Source organism: Nanorana parkeri, unplaced genomic scaffold (genome assembly GCF_000935625.1).
Source record: "Nanorana parkeri isolate BGI_ZX_2015 unplaced genomic scaffold, ASM93562v1 scaffold1727, whole genome shotgun sequence".
Classification (NCBI taxonomy): Eukaryota; Metazoa; Chordata; class Amphibia; order Anura; family Dicroglossidae; genus Nanorana; species Nanorana parkeri.
In genome coordinates this window covers 209,483-232,870 of record NW_017307995.1, presented here as the reverse complement: position 1 = coordinate 232,870, position 23,388 = coordinate 209,483, and the positions used below count along the sequence as shown (strand labels likewise).

Genomic DNA, 23,388 nt, shown 5'->3' with positions numbered 1-23,388 from the left:
AACTGTGTTACAGGGAAGAATTTAGAAAAGCAGAGACTGCTGTGTCAATTCCATTGACAGACTGCATCACATCTTTTTTTTTTTTTTTGCCCATAGTTCACTTTAGCTTTTGGAAATGTTACCTCACATCGGTCACTATTTTTATTACTGTGTAATGTTGATTATTTTATTATAGTTACTGTTTTGCATATTTTATTTTTGCAGTCTCCAAAAAATGATTGTAGAACAGGAGAGACTGGAAGGTGTACCTACTAAGTGCTGCAAGAAATCTATCGTGAGACTGGTACAGAAGCTGTCTCAAGAAGGTCTAGTTAGGCTTTATCGTACTATAGTTGTACAGGATGGAATAAGCAAAAAGGTAACTTTGTTATTTTTGTTTAATTTTTTTGATGAAAACTAATAGTAAGAAACAAAATCACAGTTCATAAAAAAAAAAGCAAAACTCCAGTATGTGGTGATTTTATATTTCTTTATCATACATTGAGGACACCGGAATTAAAGTGATATGAAAGTCAAAGGGTTTTTAAGCTACTGTAAAATTCTAATTAAATAGCTTACTATGGATGCTGCTCTCTGTTGTTTAAAAGTGTTACTTACAGAATCAGCTAGTCCTCTGAGCACTGGCCCTGATATCATGCTTTGGGGTGGCTTCTTTCCGTTTCAGGGTCCTATGGAGCCACCCTTGTGTGCTAGTAATTTTGTGTGTGTGTCTCCACAAACACACAGACACAGCAGGGCAAGCCTCTTCCCTGCCCCTGCTCCTCCCTTCTCTCTTCTCCAAATTAGTAGTAGGACAGCTTCCGGAGACTGAGCTGTCCCTTGTCATCTTGTACTAGCCAGGAAGTTCAGGGAAGCTCAGCTAAGAGTTGGAACCAGCTGTTTGGAACATGATTATAAGTGCTTGGGCAAAATCGTAAAGAAATACTTTGCTGTGCAATGTATATTTGTTTGATCTGGATTTATTACTGAAAAAAGTTTGACAGTGTATTATTACTTTAAAGCAGAACTCCAGGCAAATCAGATCTTAACCCTTGAAGTGTGGCCACTGCTACACTGTAAGGGTTAAGTGCTTGTTTTGTCTAGGTAGCTAAAATAACAAAGTTACTCACCTGAACCACAATCCCAGCTGACTACTACACCGCTCCCTCCAGCCCGTCTCTTCCTCCACTCCGGCGATGATATGTTCCTTAGCATCCTTGGGTTCTTTACACTGTATAGAAAGTGATGACTCATAGGACCATAGACCAATGGAACAGAGGTGGAGCGAGGCTGAAGGGATCGGTCTGAGAGCAACCCGGGATTGTGGTTTGGGTGATTATAACTTTATATTGCCTAACAGTGACTAACATTTAGCACACATCATCCCTATCTAAAGTAATACGCACAGCTTTGCTTAGTTGTCGACAATAGAATACAGTAAACCAGATGCTCTTCGTTCATGTGTTTGCACTCCAGATCACAATGCACAGCAAAATACACTCGTTTGAGCTTCCCATTAAAACTCCATGCTGCTTCTTGTGGATAATATAGCACACATTATCACTTCACCCAATACAAAAGGGAACACAAAAAGTCAGTTTTATTCACTAATCAACACTGCACTGACACATATTGAGCAACACAGCAACTTTCAACTACAGTATTGGCTGCAATTCCTAGGTTTCAGTGTGCACAGGGAATGTGCTCTGCAGTAGCTCTTTCTCGTCCAGATGAAACTGGCTTTATGAAAGTTGTATGCACCACATAAGACACAGCAGTTGTGACTGACACCCCCTGAAGCCCACGGGGCATGTCTAAGAGTCTGACAGTCAACAGTTCTTCAGTGAGGCTTGACATTGGCAGACAAGAAGTATGCCTTGTGGCTGTAATGGCTTTCATTGAAAATTCCAGGGGCATACAGTGGGTTGGTGAAGGGGAGTACATGATATAGCAGCACAACTTTCCACCAACAAAGCCAGAAACATATGGTACAAAGACAGATAAGGCTGGAGTGGCATTAGTACACATTATATTTGGGTTGCAGGTTTTTTTTTCCCTTTTTTAATTGCAGCATAATTATTGTGAGAAGAAAATATATCTTTTTAACCATAGTAAATTTACAAAGAGAACATTTTAGCTCTAATATACCCATATTTCATAAACTGTAAGTAGATAAACAAATAGAAAAGGTGAAAATCAAGGTAAACAGAACATTTTTATTTGTAGTTTTAAGAACATTTGAGCAAATAAATACTGTATATAAATATTTTAACATAAATCTGTCATGAGAGAAATACAGGGGACCCCTTCCAAAAATGCAAGTTGACTGGCTTGAAAGGGCATGCATTACGGAAATCCTTACCTGTTTAGTGGTTCCAGGTCTTTGTCTCATCTGAATGATACAAGAGCTTCAGCATGTCAGCCTAACATTTACAGAAAGTGTTCAGCAGTTGTGGCCATCACTGTTTATAGAGTCTGTACAGAATTCCTTACTTTTTCTGTGAAATATACCATATATAGTGTACTTTATTGTGCCTTTTTGGGCTGCAAATCTGCATGCTGTGTGTCCTACTTTAAATTGCATCCTGTCCTAAATGTTTAAATGCTCTCTATAGAGTCTGTATAATGTTTCTAACTGTTATCTCTCAAATATCAAGCTGCTTTCATACACCCCAGTCACTGCTATGTGTAGCTATTTTTGTAGCCAGAACTACCTAAAAAGACTTTTTCACGTTGAAATTACTCAAATGGGGTACTGTTGCTGTATTTAAGTCGAGCTAAATGTCAAAAGGTAAAACATTCAGTTACACATCCATAATATGTGATGCAAAATATGGTGTCACTCATACTGTTTGATAAAATCGTACTGTTCCACAACACCAAATACAGCTTAAAGGAATCTCCCAAGAATGCAATTTAAAGGATTTTTGTTTTGTTCTTCCCATGTCACCCTCAAAGTCGGATATAATTGTACACTGACACAATTTTTGTTATTTTGGCTGTTTACCAAAATACATTCAGTGTTACAGTTAAATAAAGAAGCTAGGCTTAAAGTGCAATCTCTCCAGCTTTAGGTTGAGGGTATACACATCCATATTGGAGGAAGGGTTTAGTAATTACAGCTCTTTAATATGTAGCGCCCTCTTTTTTCAAGGGACCAAAAGTAATTAGACAATTGACTCATGGACAGGTGTGGGCTATTCTATCCTTTCATCATCAGTTAAGCAGGTAAAAAGTCTAGAGTTGATTCCTGATGTGGCATTAGTATTTGGAAGCTGTTGCTGTGAATCCACAACATGCATTGAGAGGAGTTCTCAATGCATGTAAAGCAGGCCATCTTTAGGCTGCAAAAAAAAGAAATCCATCAGAGAGATAGCAGGAACATTAGGAGTGGCCAAATCAACAGTTTAGTACATTCTGAGAAAAAAAAAGAACACACATGAGCTCTTCAACACAAGATGGCCTGGAAGTCCATGGAAAACAACTGGTGGATGATCGTAGGATCCTTTCCATTGTAAAGAAAAACCCCTTCACAACATCCAGCCAAGTGAAGAACACTCTGCAGCAACTAAACATATCATTATCCAAGTCTACCATAAAAAGAAGACATCACAAGAGCAAATACAGAGGGTTCTCCACAAGGTGCAAGCCATTCATAACCCTCAATAATAGAAAGGCCAGATTAGACTTTGCCGAAAAATATCTAAAAAAGCCAGCCCGGGGGCGTGGCCAGCAGCCGCATGTAGTAGGACGTGTCCCGGAGAGCTCTCTCACCATTCATCCTGGAAGTAACCTGTTTGGGCTTACCCACATCCTTGTGCAAACCTCCGGTGGACTGCCTAAGTGTCGTGAACCCGGTGATCTGTTCCTGTGGGCAGCGGAACCGTGATTTGACATAGGGAGATGTCTAAAAAGGACAGTAAAGGCCTCGCATCGGCGCTCCAAGATGGCGGCGGCGGCTCGCATCCTGTACTTCCCACCCCCAGTAAGCAAACGGGGGACAGGAACAGGGATGCTGCGGTGAGACTGGAACGCTTCGCCCGACATCCGGACACACCGGCCAAGGCACGCCGACTCTCCTATTCCGCAGACCGAGCGTCTGGGAGGGATATGGGGCCGGATTCCTCACACTTCTCTGACTCTGTGGACCCGGATGCTACCGCAGTGACTGTGAGTACAGTGCCTAGAGCTCTTAAGGGCCCCAAGGCATCTAAGACCAAAACTAAGCCGACTGAGCCTACCATCTCTGATGTTTTCTCAGCTGTACAGCTTTGCAACACTGCGCTGACATCTCTCACAGATCAGGTGCAGGGGATGAGGGCTGACACATCCTTCATGCGCCATGATCTGCAGAAAGTGCGGGACCGCACTTCTGCCCTGGAAGGCAGGGTGAGTGGGCTGGAAGACACTACGACCCCACTGATCTCTGATGTTAAGACGGCATTGCATGATATTTCTGCTTACACCCTGAAAATGGATGATGTGGAGAACAGGCTGCGCCGAAACAACATCCGTGCGGTCGGCATTCCGGAACGCACGGAAGGGGCAAATGCCACTGATTACATGGAATCCTGGCTCTGTGAAGTATTTGGGAACACTTACCTGTCCCCTCTGTTTGCTGTGGAAAGAGCTCACAGGGTTCCGTCTCGCCCTTTACCACCTGGAAACCCGCCTAGGCCAATGCTGATTCGGCTTCTGAATTATCGGGACAAGGAACGCATCCTGCGGAAGGCACGGGATTTGGGGGAAATCTCTCTGGCCGGCTCCAAGATTATGTTATTCCCTGACTTCTCTCAAGAGGTGCAACTCCAAATTCCTAGATGTCAAGAAGCGTCTCCAACATCTCCACCTGTCCTACTCTATGATCTATCCTGCAAGGCTCCGTGTGATCGCCGATGGAGAAACCCACTTTTTTGACGTCCCCTCCCAAGCTTCATCCTGGCTGGATAAATTTGACCGCCGTCGGGCCTCATCGGCCACTTAAGGGCCTGGCCACCCACACGGAGTGGTTTTTCTTTCTCTACTTCACAGTATGGTAACCCACCTCATCTAGCTGTGCGTGGGAGATGACCTCTCCACCTTTTTATGTTGTTGGCTCTGCCGCATTGGAAGGAGTCCCTATGATGTTTTGGTTCTGTTATGGGATACATACGATGGATGTTATGGCCTGTTGCCATCTTCCCCCGAAGGTTTCCCTGCGTGGACGATCCCACCCTGGGGTTTTGCTTTTTGTTTAAGCTGTACTACATTATGACTTTGTTCCTGAAACTCTACCTTTTTTTCTTTTCTCTATTTTTGTTGCTCCATATGCTCTGGATGTTCTTTCGATGAGAACTGCTGTACCTAGCCATGCTCACTAGAGGCTTCTGTGGACTGGTCTCGATGAGCCCTACTATGGTTCACTTCTGCCTGTTGCCAGATGTTATGCATTGCCTATGTCTGATCACCTAGTGACACTGGTCTCCTGGAATGTGAGGGGGTTGGGGGATGCAGCGAAACGGCGCTCTGTTTTCGGTTGTATTATGCGGGTTAAACCCTCTGTTATCTGCCTGCAGGAGACACATCTGACCAAGGACACCTCTGGTGCCCTGAGCAGACGCTTTTGTCAAACCACGTATCACTCCTGCTACTCCTCGTACTCCAGGGGAGTCTCAATTCTCATTCATAAGAATTTGCCGTTCTCCTGCACGCAGATTAAAGTAGACGAAGCGGGGCGCTATGTATTTCATCACTGTCACATTTTAGAGCTAACCTGTGTAATTGCCTCCATTTATATCCCACCGCCATTCTCCAATGCTGTGCTCAAAGACCTAGCTCACTTCCTGGCGGATAAACTGCCGATTCCGGTCCTTGTGGTGGGTGACTTCAACGGTGTCCTGAACTCAAGTCTTGATAGGTTCCCCCATAATTCAGCTAGGGATCAAACCCCTGACACCCCTCTCAGCAGACTCTGCACAGAAATGGGACTGGTGGATTTGTGGTGCCTAACTCACCCCAGGGATCTGCAATATACTTGCCACTCCAAGTCTCATAACTCCCTTTCACGAATCGATCTAGCCTTGGGCCCGCCCGAAATGCTTACGCATGTCAATTTAGTAGAAATTCACCCGAGATGTCTCTCTGACCACTCCATGTTGTCCGTCCGGATACGCTTGGGTAGACGCTGGTCCACACTCCCCTGGCGACTACACCCGTTTTGGTTGACGCTATTTCAAGATCACGCAGCATTGGAGAATGACGTTCGATTTTTCTTGTCGGTCAATGCCCCTTCCTCGCCTGTCGGTGTGGTATGGGACACCTTGAAAGCTAAGGGGAATCTTCATTAAAAATGTTAGCTCCATTAAGTCTAAAACTAGAAGGGGACTGGATCAGGCTTGTCAGCGAGTGGCCGACAGCGAACGGGCGTTTGTACACGCCCCCACAGCAGAGGCTGAGGCTGACTGGTTGACAGCGCAGAGTTCCCTTGATGCCCTATTGGAGGAACAGTCCCAAAATAAACTATTCTTCACCAAGCGGGTATTTTGGGCGGAGGGAGATGCTGCAGGTAAACTGCTGGCCCAGATAGCTAGGGCTCAGCAACCCTCAAGCTATATCGGAGCCATCTCTGACTCTGCGGGGGTTACGCACTCAAGCCAGGACAAGGTGTCGGCCATTTTCCGAGACTTCTATGCCTCATTGTACCAAACAACAAGGGCTGGATACTCTGAAACCGAGCTTTTGGCCTATTTGAGTGGTATTTCCCTCCCTCCCCTCTCACTGGCTGATGGCTTGCAACTGGAGGCCCCTATCACTCTGGAGGAGCTGGAAATCGCCCTAACTAGCTTTCCTACTGGCAAGGCCCCTGGTCCGGATGGACTGCCTATTGAGGTATATAAATCCTATCCTACGGCCCTTCTTCCCAACCTCCTAGAGGTTTATAATGACGCCTTCTCCATAGGTCATTTACCCGATACGATGTATGAGGCCACCATAGTTGTGATACCCCAAAAAAATAAAAACCCGCTGGTACCGGAAGCATACAGGCCTATTTCCCTTTTGAACACCGATCTTAAGATTCTGGCTAAAGTGCTTGCCAATAGACTATCACATAAAATTACTTTGGTGGTTCATTCCGATCAATCCGGCTTCATGCCCAACAAATCCACGGCCATTAATATCCGCAGGGTGTTCCTGAACATGCAGGTCCCTGTGAACAACTCGGGCGGCAGGGCTCTACTCGCTTTGGACATTGCAAAGGCGTTTGACAGTGTTGAATGGCGGTACTTGTGGGCCGTTCTGTCAGCCTTTGGCTTTGGCCCAAACTTTTGCAAATGGGTGCGCTTACTGTACTGCCGCCCCTCTGCGAGAATTAAAATTAACGACTCCCTGTCTTCTGCCTTTGCTTTGCAGAGGGGCACCAGACAGGGATGCCCGCTGTCGCCTTTGTTGTTTGCCCTAGCCATTGAACCTCTTGCGGCACTGGTCAGGCGCTCTGCGGATGTGATAGGCTTTAGGAGGGGCTTGCAGGAGGAAAAAATTGCCCTATATGCGGACGATACTCTGTTGTTCTTAGCGGACACGGAGGCGTCCTTGTCTAATGTCATGTCTCTGCTGTCGGAATTTGCCACGTACTCCGGACTGGTTGTTAACTGGGACAAGTCCAACCTCCTCCCTCTGGATTCACTACGCGCCCCATTGGCTGCGAATGCGGCGCACTTACAGGTGAAGACCACTATCACCTACCTTGGTATCCAAATGACTGCCTTCCCCGGGGATTACCTTACTCTGAACCTACACCCCCTTTTGACTAGATTTAAATCTCAACGTAATTCATGGGCCAAATTACCGCTGTCGGTGGCTGGAAGGGTAAACTTAATTAAAATGATCTGGATGCCTCAGTTGCTATATGTCCTCCATAATTCTCCTCTTTGGATTCCTAAAAAGACCTTCCGCTTAATTGACTGTATTTTTAGGGAACTGGTCTGGAAGATGAAACCTCCAAGATTGCGGCTTGATGTCCTCCAGCGACCCAAGGTTTCGGGAGGGCTGACCCTCCCCAATCCCTGGATCTTCTTCCTGGCTGCTCAACTACAACACTTTACAGCCTGGGCAGTTGAGGACCATCAATCCCAATCGTTTCTTATGCTACTATATTTGTTTCAAGGACTGAGCCCCTTACATTACTTGGACAGTGACCTGTACGTTAAGACTCATTCTACCCTCCCTACTGTGCGGTTGATGGGGCAGGTCTGGGAGGCGGCCAAAACGGTGATGGGTATTTCTACCCTCACTAGATATACTCCGTTGTGGCGGAACGGTCGCCTTCCGGAGCTTCTCCCACTCCGGGGCATTGTGAACTGGTCTACAAGAGGGGTGATATCAGTTTCCCAGTTATATCAGGAGGGTACACTGTGTGACTTCCAACACTTAGTGGACACGCACGGCCTCTCCGGTAGGTGGTACTTCCAGTTCCTCCAGGTGGCACACGACCTAAGGTCCCAATTTTCAGGGAGTCCCCCAGTGATCTCGCCCACCCCGGTACTTGACACGGTACTGTTGGCCGCTGACACCAAAGGGATTATCTCCTTCCTGTATGCTCATTTGTTAAGTTGCCTGCTCTTCTCCCTCTACGGTGCAGAGAGAGTTGGGAGGGTGATGTGGGCCCCATGTCGGATGACACTTGGGAAGATGTCCTACAGGGGGTCACGCAGGTCTCACTATCCCCTACGCACAGGCTGACTCAACTGTTCATTGTTCACAGAACGTATCGCACCCCTGAGTTTTTGTTTCGCATAGGATTGAGGGCTGACTCCAATTGTCCCAAGTGTGGCTTTAGACGTGGCTCCCTGATACGCCTACTATGGAGATGCCCGAAATTGGTCCTGTACTGGGATAAGGTCATAAACACTCTCAATCATGTGTTTGCATCCTCCCTATCTAATTCACCATTGGTGTGCGTCCTTGGTATAGTGGAGGACACGGACCTCACTCAACACACAGTCCTGGCCCTTAAACGCGCACTATTCACTGCTACCAGGCTAGTGGTCCATAAGTGGATATCCTCCTCCCCACCTACACTGAAGCTGTGGCATGCGGAATTGGATAGGATCATTGCATATGAGCGTATCACCTTTCAACAACGGGGCACCCTGACATGGTTTCACTCCCTTTGGGATAACTGGTTGACATACCGTGGGCAGGACACCTCTGTGTAGCTGGCTTCCACGTACCTCTCCTAGCGTTCCCTGATGTATGACAAAGTAATGGGGCTCAGACCTCTATGACTTTTGAATACGAGGTGGAAGGAAGGATATATGTGGGTGTATGTTGCGATGTTTATGTAGTGGGTTCAGGAGGCTTCTACAAAAATCGATATTTAAGGTACTCTGTAATTGGTGGGCAGTATGTTCTTGTCGAGTTTGATTCGTACGGATATGGATATTTCTTTTCTTTTCCTTGTTGCTTTTGTTTCTGCATATGTGTTTTTTTTTTTTTGTATTTTCTACTATGTAAAATTGAATAAAAACTATCTGATTTAAAAAAAAGCCAGCCCAGTTCTGGAACAGCATTCTTTGGACAGATGAAACCAAGATCAACCTGTACCAGAATGATGGGAAGAAAAAAGTGTGGAGAAGGCTTGGAACGGCTCATGATCTGAAGCATACACATCATCTGTAAAACACAGTGGAGGCAGTGTGATGACATGGGCCTGCATGACTTCCAATGGCACTGGGTCATTAGTGTTCATTGATGATGTGACAGAAGCAGTTAGATGAATTATGAAGTTTATAGGGATAAGTGGTCTGCTAATTGATTGGACGATGCTTCACTTTACAGATGGACAGTTACCCAAAGCATACTGTGAAAGCAACCCAGGCGTTTTTAAGGCAAACAAATGGAATGTTCTGCAATGGCCGAGTCAATCAACTTAGCTCAACCCTATTGAGCATGCATTTCACTTACTGAAGACCAAAACAGGGCAGAAAGACCCACAAACAAACCACTGAAGACAGCTGCAGTAAAGACCTGGCAAAACATCACAAATTAGGAAACCCAGAGTTTTGTGATGTCCATGCATTCCAGACTTCAAGCAGTCGTTGCCAGCAAAGGATTCTCAACAAAGTATTGTAATGAAAATGTTATTTATGATTGTGTTAATTTGTTCAATTACATTTGAGTCCTTGTGGAGTGGACTTTATAAAAATGGTTGCAGTTCCTAAATGTTTCATATGATATTTTTGTTCAACACCCTTAAATTAAAAATAAAAGTCTGCACAATTGCATCTCGGTTGTTTCATTTTAAATTATATAATATATATTTTTTAATAAAAGTAGTTAACTTAGCCTTGTGCTACATTAACATTTTATAGTCTATCTCATTTTTACTTTTTAACAGGTGGAATTTGTGGTTCATCCATCAATTAATCCAAGTGATCCTTTGGTTAAAAGCACTGTTGAACAAATTCGTTTTCGCATGTCAAATTCTACTTCAGGGAACCGGTAAGTAAGAGGGTAAAGCACATAACACTTCAGCTAAAAGCTGTCATATTTAAATTCTTCATTGTAGTTTCATTCTATTATGTTATCTACTGTCTTTTGTTGTGCTCAGAGCACGCTTGCCTCACAGTGCGTCCACTCCTGGTAAGGCTGAACCTGATGAACAAAACAAAGAAAACAAAGGAGAAAAACACAAGACCTCTCTCTTCCTGGGTGACAGTGCTAAAGATGTGCTTGGAGGCCAAGATTCAATGGATGTGAAACAGTTAAAAAATTATCATCCAATTATAGGTATGTGCAAAGATTTTCATTATTTATGCGGACGCTTTTCCAATACATTGTAAAGTTATGCAAAACAATTATTTTGTTCCTAATTTGCTTAGTTTTCTCCCAGTTTAGTTAAGTTTTATACTGTCAGACTATCCATATTTTACAGGGTTAGTGTCTCCCTGTAGCCATTATTTCTACCCTTTTTAAGGGGAAACTTCATCTTTTAGAAAAAGTAATAAATACACACTTCTTCATAAAAGAAACAATGTGCATTGTTTGCATTGGAGCCAGTAAAGCATTGCAACCACCTCTGCTGTTCTGGTTGAGCTTTAGCGACCATCTGGTTGAGCTTTATGTCAAAAAATATTTTTTTTTGTGCACGGATACTGATTTTGGTGTGTTTTAACAATTGAATTGTGTATTTTTATCGGTTTAATATTAATTTGAGAAACATTTGCGCAATTATCGCAGGGCCTACAAATTTAGTATCACCATCTTTTTATTCTACCGAGCCTGCGCTTTCAGAAAATATATGGTTTGGGGGGTCTTTTACAAACGCTAGCAACGCAGCAGTTGAAAATCAAATCAATAGGAAAAAATTGCAGAAAATTCAAAAATGGCTTGGCCAGCTGATTTGAAAAATGTTCCGGAGGGCTTGGCAGCGAAAGGGTTAAGTAAAGAGTAGTGTGGAGCATAGGTGTCGTTAAATAGTGGACCATGAGGTGCAAATTCATGTCAATGGCTTCTGAATAATCTCAAACACCCTTTTTAGTTATGGGAGGTGAACTTTTGCAATTTGGAATTTTCCTGTTGTCCAGCAATCTCAGCCATAATTCCAGGACGAATTTGTCATAGGAGAGTTGGTGGCATAGATGTCCCGGTTAAGAGGCTTAGCAGAAAGAGCCCACAGTTGTGCTGACTCAGGGATTGGAATCCTCAGGCATTAAACACAGCGTAACACAGAGTTAGGCTAGTTGTTCCTTTCCGCAGTTCAAACACAAAATGGCCATAAAAAAACTTAAATCTCCCCAGATGAAATGATGAAAATTAAATTTAGCAAAGGACCCTATGTCTGTGTTAGTTTTCCTCACTCACTGACCCAGGGACAATAGTTTTACCAGATAACAGGTGAGGGAAAATCTCCAACATAACTCCAGTAAAACACAACAGGGGCTCTAATGCTGGATTCGCACCTAGGCGTATCGAATATGCGAATATATAAAAAAACGCACGCCAAACGCGCGTTTCCGAGGGCTACTTGGCTGTATCCCAATGGAAACGCGTGACAAAAACGCCCCAAAGAAGCTCCTGTACTTCGGCGTAGGACTTTTTGTAGCGCGTTCATACGGCCTGTAATATGCCCAGGTGTGAACCATATCCATAGGAAATAATGGGACTTCGGTGTTTGAGCATTTTGCAGAGCGTTCGAACGCGCTACAAAACGCCCAGATGTGAACGGGGCCTAGCTGTTTGGACATACAATTTTAAGAGTTGTATTTCTAAACAATTTGCAGAGCCTTTCACCCTGGAAATAATGCATGTACACTTGTACTGTGCGAATAAAGGCAAAAACTAATGTTGCTAGCATATTTACATTTTCTGGTTGAATGTAATATAAGGTAAATACCACATTATGGCAAATACATGAAGCTAAGGAGCATAAGAGAAATTAGTCCTCCTGACCTTTTACTTTTGTTTGCATTTCATAGATGAACATGTTTTGTAGGCTTATAAAGTTATATAATATTTTTTTTCCCCCACAGTTCCTGGACTTGGCCGTACTCTTGGCTATCTTCCAAAAATGCCACGCTTGAAAATAACACATATCTATCTCTGGTATATTGTCTATGGTCACCCCATGCATACATTGCCGCAGCAGAAAACACCAGAGAGCAAGCCACCTTCTGGTAACACTCAAGATAAAAAGTGTGAGGATGACATGCCGCCATCTTGCCACCTTACAGACAGCTGTTCTAATACAGAGGATGTTTTAGGCCCTGAGGTTGAAAAGTGTATTACAGCTGATAATACAGAAGAAAGTACATCAAACACAGCAAAAGAAGAAAAAACTGAATCTGGTACTTTATTTTAATTATTGTGTGGTAAATTTTGTACAGGCTTATCTTATTCATGGGAACTTATTTCAGTTTGTGGTATTCTTCACACCCAGTGTAGTAGGTAGGGGTGCACTGATGCCGATACTTGTACTCGCCAAAATGTTGCAATAACTTCCCGGATACCCGAAGCTCCGGTATGATGCTGATTGCTCAGGAAATCCGCTTCTCAGGAAGCCAGGCGGCGGGTAAACATATTCCGCCCAGCTTCCTGATTGCCCGGGAAGCCGGCTCCATGCCAGCCGAAGCATTGGTTTCTCTACTCGGTATCGGCCAGTACCGAAAACAAAGTATCGGTACTCGAACTCTATACCGAAAAAACGATATTGGTGCATCCCTAGTAGTAGGGAATCATCATTTCTATATTGTTAATTAGGAGTCACAGGGTTAATTCTAAAATGAGAGTTATACTGGTACCTACAGCAAATTGGACACCAGCAACAAAGATATATTTTTATGCTTGTGACTAAGGTGAATGGACATCTCCGAGAGAAGCCATACCCTTTCTACAAGACTAGTTCTGTCAAGATCCCCTTGTTATGAAAATTAAGATCCTTAATTTACTGCAGAGCCAAAGAGCTTATTTCTGCATTTTTAAGTTTTCCTTAGCATAGTCCTAGAGGCCGTACCCGTGCCATATCATGCCAAAAATGTAGATCCAGCCTATAATGTAACCATAGGGCACTGGCCTGGCCTGCTGTGGGCACTCTCCAAAGACACCTGGTATTCTGTGTGAGTCAGCCACAGAGAATGCTTTACAGGTCCAGGACAGCAGTACACCTGCTGGTGAAACCCTGTCCCTGCTGACTCCTTAGGGAGTATGCCCACTGGAGGGAACAAACACTGCCTTGGTGAGGCATGTTCCCCTGGAGACTGCCTGGTATTCTCTAGTTAGTCTGCACTGTGGGGGCCACCGGGCATCTTCTGAATCACCGCTTAAGTAAGTTAAAGGCCTTGCCCTTTATAGGAGCTTGGTGCGCACTTGACACTTTTTTTCCAACCTCTGCAGGTGTTAATTAAAGTTGATTTCTAACCTTTTCCGGAGCTTTTATTCTGTGGACACATGACCGCACAGCCTTCCTCTAGGTGTCTCTTCCGCATAATGGGGGCCATGTAAGTTGTCTGTGGACAGGCATGATGTAACACACAACAAGTATTCTACTTCTCCGTGTGTATCATGCATTCTATATGATTCCTTTTCACATGATTTCCTTTTCATGCTGGTGCTCGCAGCTCTTCTTCAGTTGGGTTGAAAATTGGTTGCAATTGGCCAGATTGGACAAAAGAAGAGGAGCATCTGAAGCCAGTACCAGTATGGAACCACAGAAAGGAAACCTTCAGAATGCATAATGAACACACGGGGAAGAACACAGGCTGTTTGGGTGGTATTCCGATGAACTGACCAAAGTAGATACAGCCACAATGTGCATTGGCATGGTGTCTGGCATCTCCAAAGAAGAAACAAAAGACACAAACTGACCACTCCGGCATGGATCTGCTTCTGTGTTTGGCGTGGTCAGAATGAAAAGGGGAGGTATTTCTATAAAAATGAAGCGGTGAAACGCAAGCAGGCTACATTTCCAAAAGACAAAATTACGGAACAGACACATGTATCTAATATTATTTTTTGAGTTAACATCCTCTCTAACACTGAAGCTCTGGCCACAACAATTTTATGGATGCAGGAATGGGGCACTGTGCTATAATGAATTTGGCACCTAGGATCAGCTTTTCTTTGTCTGCATGAGCCATTGTGAAATTGGTGCCAACACCTGTTTTGCTGAGTCCACACAGGCCTTTCTTGTGTCTTTGCACTGCACATGCACGCGCCACTTCCTACCCGTGCCCTTTCTGCCTTCCTGCCCTATCCTAAGCCACACCAATGCAATGATCCTCGCAGTTTCCTCAATTCTCCCTGCATGACCTCCTCCTCTGCATTGTCTAGTGTTGAATTTTCTGGACTTGGAACACAGGGGACACAATGGTGTATCCTTATGCTTTCTTTCAGAGGCTGTCTTTGATTTGCCTGCAGCTACTTCAGTGCACTCAGTTGAGGAAGAGGAGGAATGTATCCTGTCTTTTTTTTTTTTTACATGAATTTGTGCCTAAAGGGTCTACTGGCATTACTCCTAGTCTTAAGAATACTATTTTGGTCCTTATTGACACAGTGTATACCTGTTAAGCTAGAGCAATCTGGGTCTGAACTTTATATAGCAACAGTCTGGGCTCCTTCAAAAGTCCCCAGCCTGTCAAAACCTTCCCAGTACACTCTACTAAAATCAATTTTGTACGGTAACTGGAGTAATCTGGATATGTTCACTCCCCCCAATCGTTTTGCTCAGTGGTACCCTTTTGAAAAGGAATTTTTTAAGAAGTGGGCTGTTCCATTTGTGGACCCAGACATTTCCTGTCTTAGCAAGACTCTTACAGTCCTTGTTGAGGACATCCCAGTATTTTAAAAACTCTGGCGAAAACACTGAACACCATTTCTAAGGACTTGTTTTCCGTCAGGCCTTGTAGGATATGTCTAGGGATCCCGTATTATATCCTTACTGATGCCTGTGTTCTCCAGCAATTAGCGCTTTTGACTGTAACCCTGTACTACTCCTTTGACGGCCTTGCAGGATATCATACACTTGATATCTAGAATGGGTTTCCTATCCATGCATAGAACTCTGGCTCAAATGCTTATCTGCCAAACATCAGTGAAAAAACACTTATTTCATATGCCTTTTGATGACGAGCACTTTTTTGGTGCCTCTCTGGACAACTATTTTAATGATGTAGTGGGGGGAGGGGGAAGAGCCCCCTTTTGCCTCACCAAACAAAGCTAAACTTCAGACAGTAAAGTCTTCTACCTCTGAAGTTAGGATGAGTTCCTTTCACTTCTCCCTATCCTCTATGCCCAAGTCCATGCCTGGGACACATTTCTACCTTAAGCCATGGAATGCCAAAGTCTCCAAGCCTGCAAACAAGTTCTCCTCACAAGGAGGGTATGCCCCCAATTTTCAAGGTGCAGGACATCTGTTGTCATTTGCAGCTACCTGGTCCAAAAGCATTTAGGACACCTGGACAAAAGGATGTAGTGTCCAGAGGATACAAGCTTAAATCTCAAGCTGTACCTCTGGCCCACTTCAAGTTGTCCAACCTGCCATCCCTTCAAAGATTAGCAGATATTCAAGCTTTTGACACAACTTCTCTTTTATGGAGTCATTGCTGCAGTTCTGGAAAGAAAGGTTTTAAAGATTTTTTTTATCAGTCCGGTTTACTGTCCCCAAAGTATTCTCCCCATTCTGGAGTTAAAGGCTATCAGTATCTTCATCTGAGCACACAAATTTTGTATCAGATCAGTCATACAGTATCTTTCCTCCACCCAGCGGTTCCTTGTCTTTGGTCTGACAGAGTCCACAAAATGCTGTGCGTTGTCAGCATAAAACAGAACTTAGGAGCTCAGTACATTTCAGGAGATAAAGGGATGAATAAATAATCAATAATACAGTCAGAGGCTTGACTATTGTTTGAAATTTCGTTTTATTGTTATACCGTCAGAGGCTTGACTATTCAATAATACCGTCAGAGGCTTGACTATTGATGTTCGAAATTTCGTTTTATTGTTTTTATTTAACATTAGATTTTGGAATAAATTACATTTTCCAAATGAAAACCACATTCACTGTTCGAATTTCCTTCAATTGAGAAAAGCTTTCCAACATGCTCCTTTTTGAATTTTTCCATCCCTGCAGTCGAAATTTCACCGCATCAACGATTAGAAAGTCGAACGAACATTTCGAAATCGATTAAGTTTGAAATTTTAACTGTGTGAACCCTACTTACAAGAGAACTATGGGGTAAGTGTTTTTTCCCATAGTTCTCTTTAGGGTCACGGGAGGACATATACTAACCTCCTCCCGTGACCCAAAGCTCAGTATATAGTGTGCTATTACCCGCAATATACTAAGAGCAATGCAGCCGGGATGGATCACGATAATACTGTCGAGATCCACCCAGCTGAGTGAGTGACAACTGGCTCTGCCTAGCTAGAGGCACAACCAGCTGTGCCCGCCCTCTCACCCGTTCGTTCCTCCACTCGGCGCTGGAGGATCGAGCAGGGGAGGGGGGGAATCCCTGCAGTGACTGATGGTCATCGCTCACTGCAGGGAGACAATTGGGAAGTGAGCTGATCGGCGGCATGTTTCTGCTCACTTCCCGATCAATAGAGCCGACCTGTTACAGCTTCTTTGTCACAGGTCAGCTTTAACTATGAGGATGAATGGAAATCACTCACCTCATAGTTCTTTAAGTATAAGTGTCTTAAGTGTAAGGTCCATTTGGAATATGGGATGCTCTGCGCCCCCTCAATGTATGTCAAAATAATTACTAAAAATATATGTAACCACTGCTTTCTTTTTATTTAGTATATGTTGAAGAAGAGTCTTGGATAAGGTGTGTGCCTCCTGCCTCCCTCCACTGTGACTTTGGACCTGGTTGGGTTGTTGTTAGTGACATCCTACTCTGTTTGCCCCTTTCCATCTTCATACAAATAGTTCAAGTCAGTTACAAGGTAATATATTTGTTAACATTTATTATGATTATACTTTGTGTAATAGGCCAAACAGCAGTAATATATTCAAGATAAAAATAAAATATTTATACAACATTCCAGAATTATTTTCCTCTACTGGAACACCCTCAACCACTATCGCATTGTGGGTTTTGTTTTTTTTTCAATTTGTTGATACTTTAAAGCGTGCAGTCTAATGGCTATTCCAACAGCAGTTAAATAATTTTACTCCATTATTGTTTTATCCTCTGCATTTTACTTAACTCTGTATGTTTTAGGTTGACAACCTTGAGGATTATTTAAATGATCCTATAAAAAAGCACACCTTAATCAGACATCTACCAAGACCAATGCGTCAACAGCTGCTGTACAAAAGGTATGTCCTAATATTTGATCTTACCTTTCATTATTCAACTAGTACTATCTGACATGGAATCTAGGCCATTCAGGCAATTCATTTAGAGTATATAATGGAAGTGTGCACAAGTAAAAAGCAGATTTTAAAGCTGAAGTGGGAGGGGTGGGCCCAGCTACTATTTGGTTATTACTGCACACACCGAGCAAATGTTGGCTGCCAAAAAGGTACTGGGTTTAGTAAACGGTTTCACCATTAATGCCAGACTTTTCCCCCCACAGGCGATATGTTTTCTCAGTGTTTCAGGGGCTTCAGAAACTGAGTTGTATGGGTTTGGTGCAGTTTGGTCCAACTGAAAAATTTCAAGAAAAAGATCAGGTAAAGTATGTTTCTTATTTCTGGAAAACAGATGGAGATGCAGAAGTGAGCATGATAGTTGGAGATGCAGAAGTGAGGGAGCATGGAGCCAGCTTCCCGCCCAATCAGAAAGTCAGGAGGCGTGTAATGACTCGCCGCCCGGCTTCCCGATACAGGAAGTTCCATTATCAGGATACGTATTGGGAGCATTTGGGTGAGTATGAGTACTTGCCCAAATACTCCATATCGGCACCAATACCAAAACTAGTATCAGTATTGGTGCATCCCTCATTAATTTTTTTTCAAAAAAGCAGACTATGCCTTTAAAGATCAAATTGTTAGTTAATTTTGCTTTCATTAAACAATAGAGCATTTCTTTTTTTATCCACTACAGATATTTGTGTATGTGAAAAAAAATGCAACAATTGTTGATACAACTGCATGTGACCCTCATTACAATTTAGCCCATGCAAACCTTCCTTTTGAAAAGCGTTCTTATCGTTTGGAAACCATTCAAGATGTGGAGAATTTTTGGTTTGATTTGCAATTTGTTTGTCTGAATACACCTTTGGGTAAGCAGCGTTTTTAGTATATTTTAACAAAATTCGGTCAATCTTTTACTGGTCATATTTATTGTTCATTAATATATACAACATAAATACTGTTTATTTTTAGAGGAAAACATCTGTATTATACAATGGCTAATGCACTGATAAATACCTGACAACTTAAATCAGACCTTGCAATAAAAATGCAAGGCCTCACAGCCGCCACTGGCCCTCCCATTACTATTTATACCCCATGTTTCATACCTCAGATCAAGTGACCTATTGCAGGAGACACAGCCTAAGCGGCTGCCTTTTAACCCCTTCATGACTGAGGCCCTTTTTTCATTTTTTGCACCCATGTTATATTCCACATTTTAGGCCTGAAAATGACGTAAAACCCCCCAACATTATATATTTTCTGAATGCCAAGACCCTATAGAATAAAATGGTGGTAGTTGAAAATTTTTATGTTGCGCAATATTAGCGCAACTCCTTATTAAACCCCAAAATTTAGTGACAAATTTAATGCCCCGGTGGGGGGGGGGGGCGGCCCCTTCTTCGGGACGCAGAAGCGATCTGGCAACAGGTAAGTCGCCAGGATCGCTTCTGTTGTAAAGCCGACGGTCGGCTCTACAAGTTTAAACAGACTCCCGGCGGCAAAAGTCGCCGGGAGTCTGTTTAAACAGCCCCGATGCTGGCGACGTACACTGTACGTCGTCAGTCACGAAGGGGTTAAACCAGCTTGGTTACTCCAATACCGTACTTGTGCAGCTTTTCCTCCATTGGCTGTTATAGAAACTGTCAGTTGCAAGCCTTTCTCCTGAACTCGCTTACAGCCAGCCAGAGCTTTTCAACAAATCTCCTTCTTATTTTTCCTTCACTAGATTACCAGGACAGCAGGTAGTAGATGTTGCTATGTGCTTCAAATACCTCCATTCCAAACAGCCATCCTTCCAAACCCAGGCTGGCATATGGTAGTGCTTGGCTTTTAGCTGCTCAGTTCCTTACCATTACCCTTCACTGGAACTTCAACAACCCAGCCCAGAAACAAAATTTCTCAGTGGTTGTCATACCTCCTCATTTATAAATCTTTTTTTTTTGCAGAAATAGTGTTTTATTAAATTTTCACAAATATCAAAATAAACAGCATACAAAGTAAAACAACACTCATTTATAAATCTTAATGATGCAACCCCCTGTACCAATCAGCTGTGTCTGATAGAAAATAAGATTAATGAAGTTTATGGAAACCTAACACTTCCAGAAAATTCCCTGCACAGCATGAGTATAGCTCATAAACCCTAGCAGAAATAAAAGTGCAGAAAGTGAAATCGGTGAAAGAATATGTAAATTCCTAGTAGGAAAAAAATGTATAGAAATGAAAGACTGAAAGAGGCAACAGTACATTTTTACATATCCAACATACAGTAAGTTAAACTTGAACCAGTCCTGTCAATGCAACAAAACATCAGTTAACCTGGACCAAAAAGGCTACAAATGATAGGTATTCTTTGATTACCCTAATCCTACTACTGACTTATTTAAGTTACAGCAGGAGAATATGGCACATAATTCTGTGTACTGTTTAACTGTTTAGGTGCGTTAATTGCACTATACCATTCCCCAGTGATCTGCAGAACACGAAAAGCATCCTACTCCTAAACAGCAGTACACCAAACATTTGAGACAGTTGCATTTTAACTCTGCCACATTTTTTTTTAAATGACTCATTTTATTTTTAACCCTGTGTTAGATTGCTAATATATATGCTTTTTTATTTTTATTTTGTAGGAGTTGTACGCAACTCTCGTGGGAAGAAACTAAATAAGGATAATGTGCCAGGACAAGATATCGATGCAGAATCTGAAGAACAACAGAATCTGGAGAGAAAGTGTAACATTCTAGAGAGTGTCATGTATGTACCATTTTCTCGAACATGTTTTGATCAAAATATTTGGGCTCTGAATGTTTCTCTCAAATTGAATTTGACATTGAAGTAGGGATGTTCAGATGCCAAGTACCGTACTTGGTACAAGTACTGATACTTTTCCAGCTCCAAGACTAGACTATAAAAAAGCTCAAAAGTTAAGAGGCAACTGTCATTTTTATGGAGCATTGGCTTCGGGGCTCCAGAGATTTGTGCGATTTTTTAATGTACAATTTGTGTATATCATTGATACATACATACAGTCATGGCCAAAAATATTGGCACCACTTTGCGCAGAAAATTGTTGCAATTACAAATGTTCAGGCATTTTCATCTTCATTTCTTTTGTTTGTATTGGTATGACACAAAAAAGTGGAGAAAGAAAAAAGCCAAATGTTCCACGCAAAACTGGACTGGACAAAATTATTGGCACCTTCTCCAAATTGGAAGAAATAATTGCATTCCAAGTTTTTGTGGAAAAGCATGGACAATCTCAAGGGTACCAGTCCATCTCCCGAGAGATGTCGAGAACCACCCAGCTGGCTGAATGACAGCGGGCTCTGCGTTTTCTAGAGGCAGAGCCAGCCCCTCCCCCATCAGTTCCTCCAGTCAGCGCTGGAGAGAGGAAGGGGGAATCCCTGCGGGGCGTGGTGACGGACAATCACCCTTCTCTACAGGGAGATGATCAGGTAGTGAACGAACAACGGTATGCGTTTGCTCACTTCCCAATTTCATTGTCACACGTCGGCTCTAACTATGGGGATGAGTGTAAGTCACTCATCTCTGGAGTTTACAAAATGTGTCTTCCACTCTCCTTCGCATTCTCCAGCTATAAAAAACCTTACAGAGGTTGTAAGCTTCACAACTTGTTCAAAATTTTAAAAAAATTATTATAATTCTGTGTACCCATTGGAGAGATTCAGCTCACTTCCAGCAATTAAACCATTTCAACTCTATACAGAACTTAAAAATTAAATGAGCTTAAACAATGTGGACATCAGATGGATGGCTGATGTCCTCATCTTCCCAGCTCATCAAAGCTTCGCAGTAGGGCCCCTACAGCACCAATTCATGACCATGTCCTTCAGCTTTTCATTTGCACTTCGGGGATTAACCAGGATGCTAACCTCACCATTAGACCTAATTAGACCTTCAGAAATTGACACTGGAACCAAGTCATTATTTGCAGTATTTGGGTCTAGTCTACTCCTGTACACAGGTCAGGCCGGAGTGTTTTCTTCTACAGGAGAAACTTCAGATATTGTGAACTCCTTTCCAATCTCTCAAGTCCAGGAGTCATCCAACTCTCCGGTTTTGGGCCTAATTGTTCACCTCCTTTAATGCAGTTCCATTTGCTTAGTTTTACTCCAGAGCTCTACAACCCAACATTCTTGCACAGGCTAATTTGTTTGGCATTGAGGACCCCTGGCTTAGTGGCTCAGGAATCCAGCTCTAGCATCAGGTAAGTCTTCCTTCTTATCTTTTGGAAGAGCCTCATGAAGGATGTCAGCCTGTTGGGCTGGGGAGGAGTCATGGGCACCCTGTTGATACAGTAGACTTTCCTCTCCTAATCAACATTCTTGAACTCCAGGCAATTTGGCTGTCTCTGCAGAATTGGACCATCCTGCTTTAATGTGCTCTGATAAGAATTCAGTCAGACAATGCTAAGGCAGTTGCATAAATCATCCAATAGGGAGGAACCAGAAGTCATGCCGTGGCAAGAAAGATAGATCAGATCTGTCTTGGTGTAACGATTATAGGACAAACTAATTTGGATCTCAACTGCGTTCCATTGCAATAAAATGATTACTTCACTCTATGAATAAGTCCAGTGTAGTGGATGGGTATCTTATGAGGAGATGTTCATGCGTTCTAACAGATACTGTAATGGATGTATTAATTCATATAACACTTCATATAACAAAATGTCCATGCATTCACATAGATACTGAATGGCTGTATTACCTCATATAGCACTGCATATAAACAGTATCCATATGTTATATACATATAAGTTAGTTAGTATACATAGATACTGGCTGTATTCCTTCATAAGCCAGTACATATAACCAGAATGTCTATGCGTTCACATAGGTACTGAATGGTTGTATTACTATAGCAAGGAATATATAACTGCAGTAAGTTTGAGCAATGAGGTTTAAGAGGTACTTGCGATTGTGCTGTCAGGAGTTCACAGGATCAGGCTGTCCAGGTTAGAGGAATAACTGTAAGCAACTTGCCCGTTCCGCGTATGCGCCATGTCCCGCTAGGAGGGTAAACAGGCGCATGCGCACAACAAGTATTTCCCACGGAAAGACGTGCCGTATGGCGCACCGGAAGTGATGCGCATACGACGCGAGTTACAAGAAAAACGTGCCAAAGGCGCACAGGAAGTGACGTACATGATTGGCCTACTTCCCTATATAAACTGGATCAGCATGTCACTTGCTGGATTGTCTTCTCACCTGTTTGTGTATTGTATCCTGTTCCCTGCCTTGTCTTGAAGATCATCGATTACCTGGATTTTGACCTGTTTCTGCCTCAACTACTTTCCTCAATTGCTGCCTGCCTTTTTGACCTCCTGACTGTTTATTCGATTATTCTTCTTCATATTCCCTCGGTACTGCATCTGACCTCCCGGCTTCTGACCTCGGCTTGCCTTGACTACGATATCTGGATTACCCTTCTGCTTGCACGGTTTCATAACCACTGGCACTCGTGCCACTAGGTGTCTGACTGGCCTCTGTCACCATCCTCCAAAGGCCATAAGACACGAGGTGCAAGGGAAGCCTCCTCACCCA

General features: G+C 43.1%; 1 protein-coding gene across 1 annotated transcript in view; it reads left to right on the top strand.

The window, feature by feature from the left end:
* GTF3C1 (general transcription factor IIIC subunit 1) overlaps positions 1-23,388 on the top strand; it is a 102,349-nt gene that overhangs the window by 26,268 nt on the left and 52,693 nt on the right. The window contains exons 15-24 of the mRNA XM_018571292.1: positions 205-358; positions 10,355-10,458; positions 10,568-10,746; positions 12,489-12,778; positions 13,731-13,779; positions 17,255-17,400; positions 17,679-17,776; positions 18,037-18,133; positions 18,507-18,684; positions 20,452-20,575. Coding sequence (XP_018426794.1) covers positions 205-358; positions 10,355-10,458; positions 10,568-10,746; positions 12,489-12,778; positions 13,731-13,779; positions 17,255-17,400; positions 17,679-17,776; positions 18,037-18,133; positions 18,507-18,684; positions 20,452-20,575 — 1,419 coding nt within the window. The remainder of the gene's footprint in view (positions 1-204; positions 359-10,354; positions 10,459-10,567; positions 10,747-12,488; positions 12,779-13,730; positions 13,780-17,254; positions 17,401-17,678; positions 17,777-18,036; positions 18,134-18,506; positions 18,685-20,451; positions 20,576-23,388) is intronic.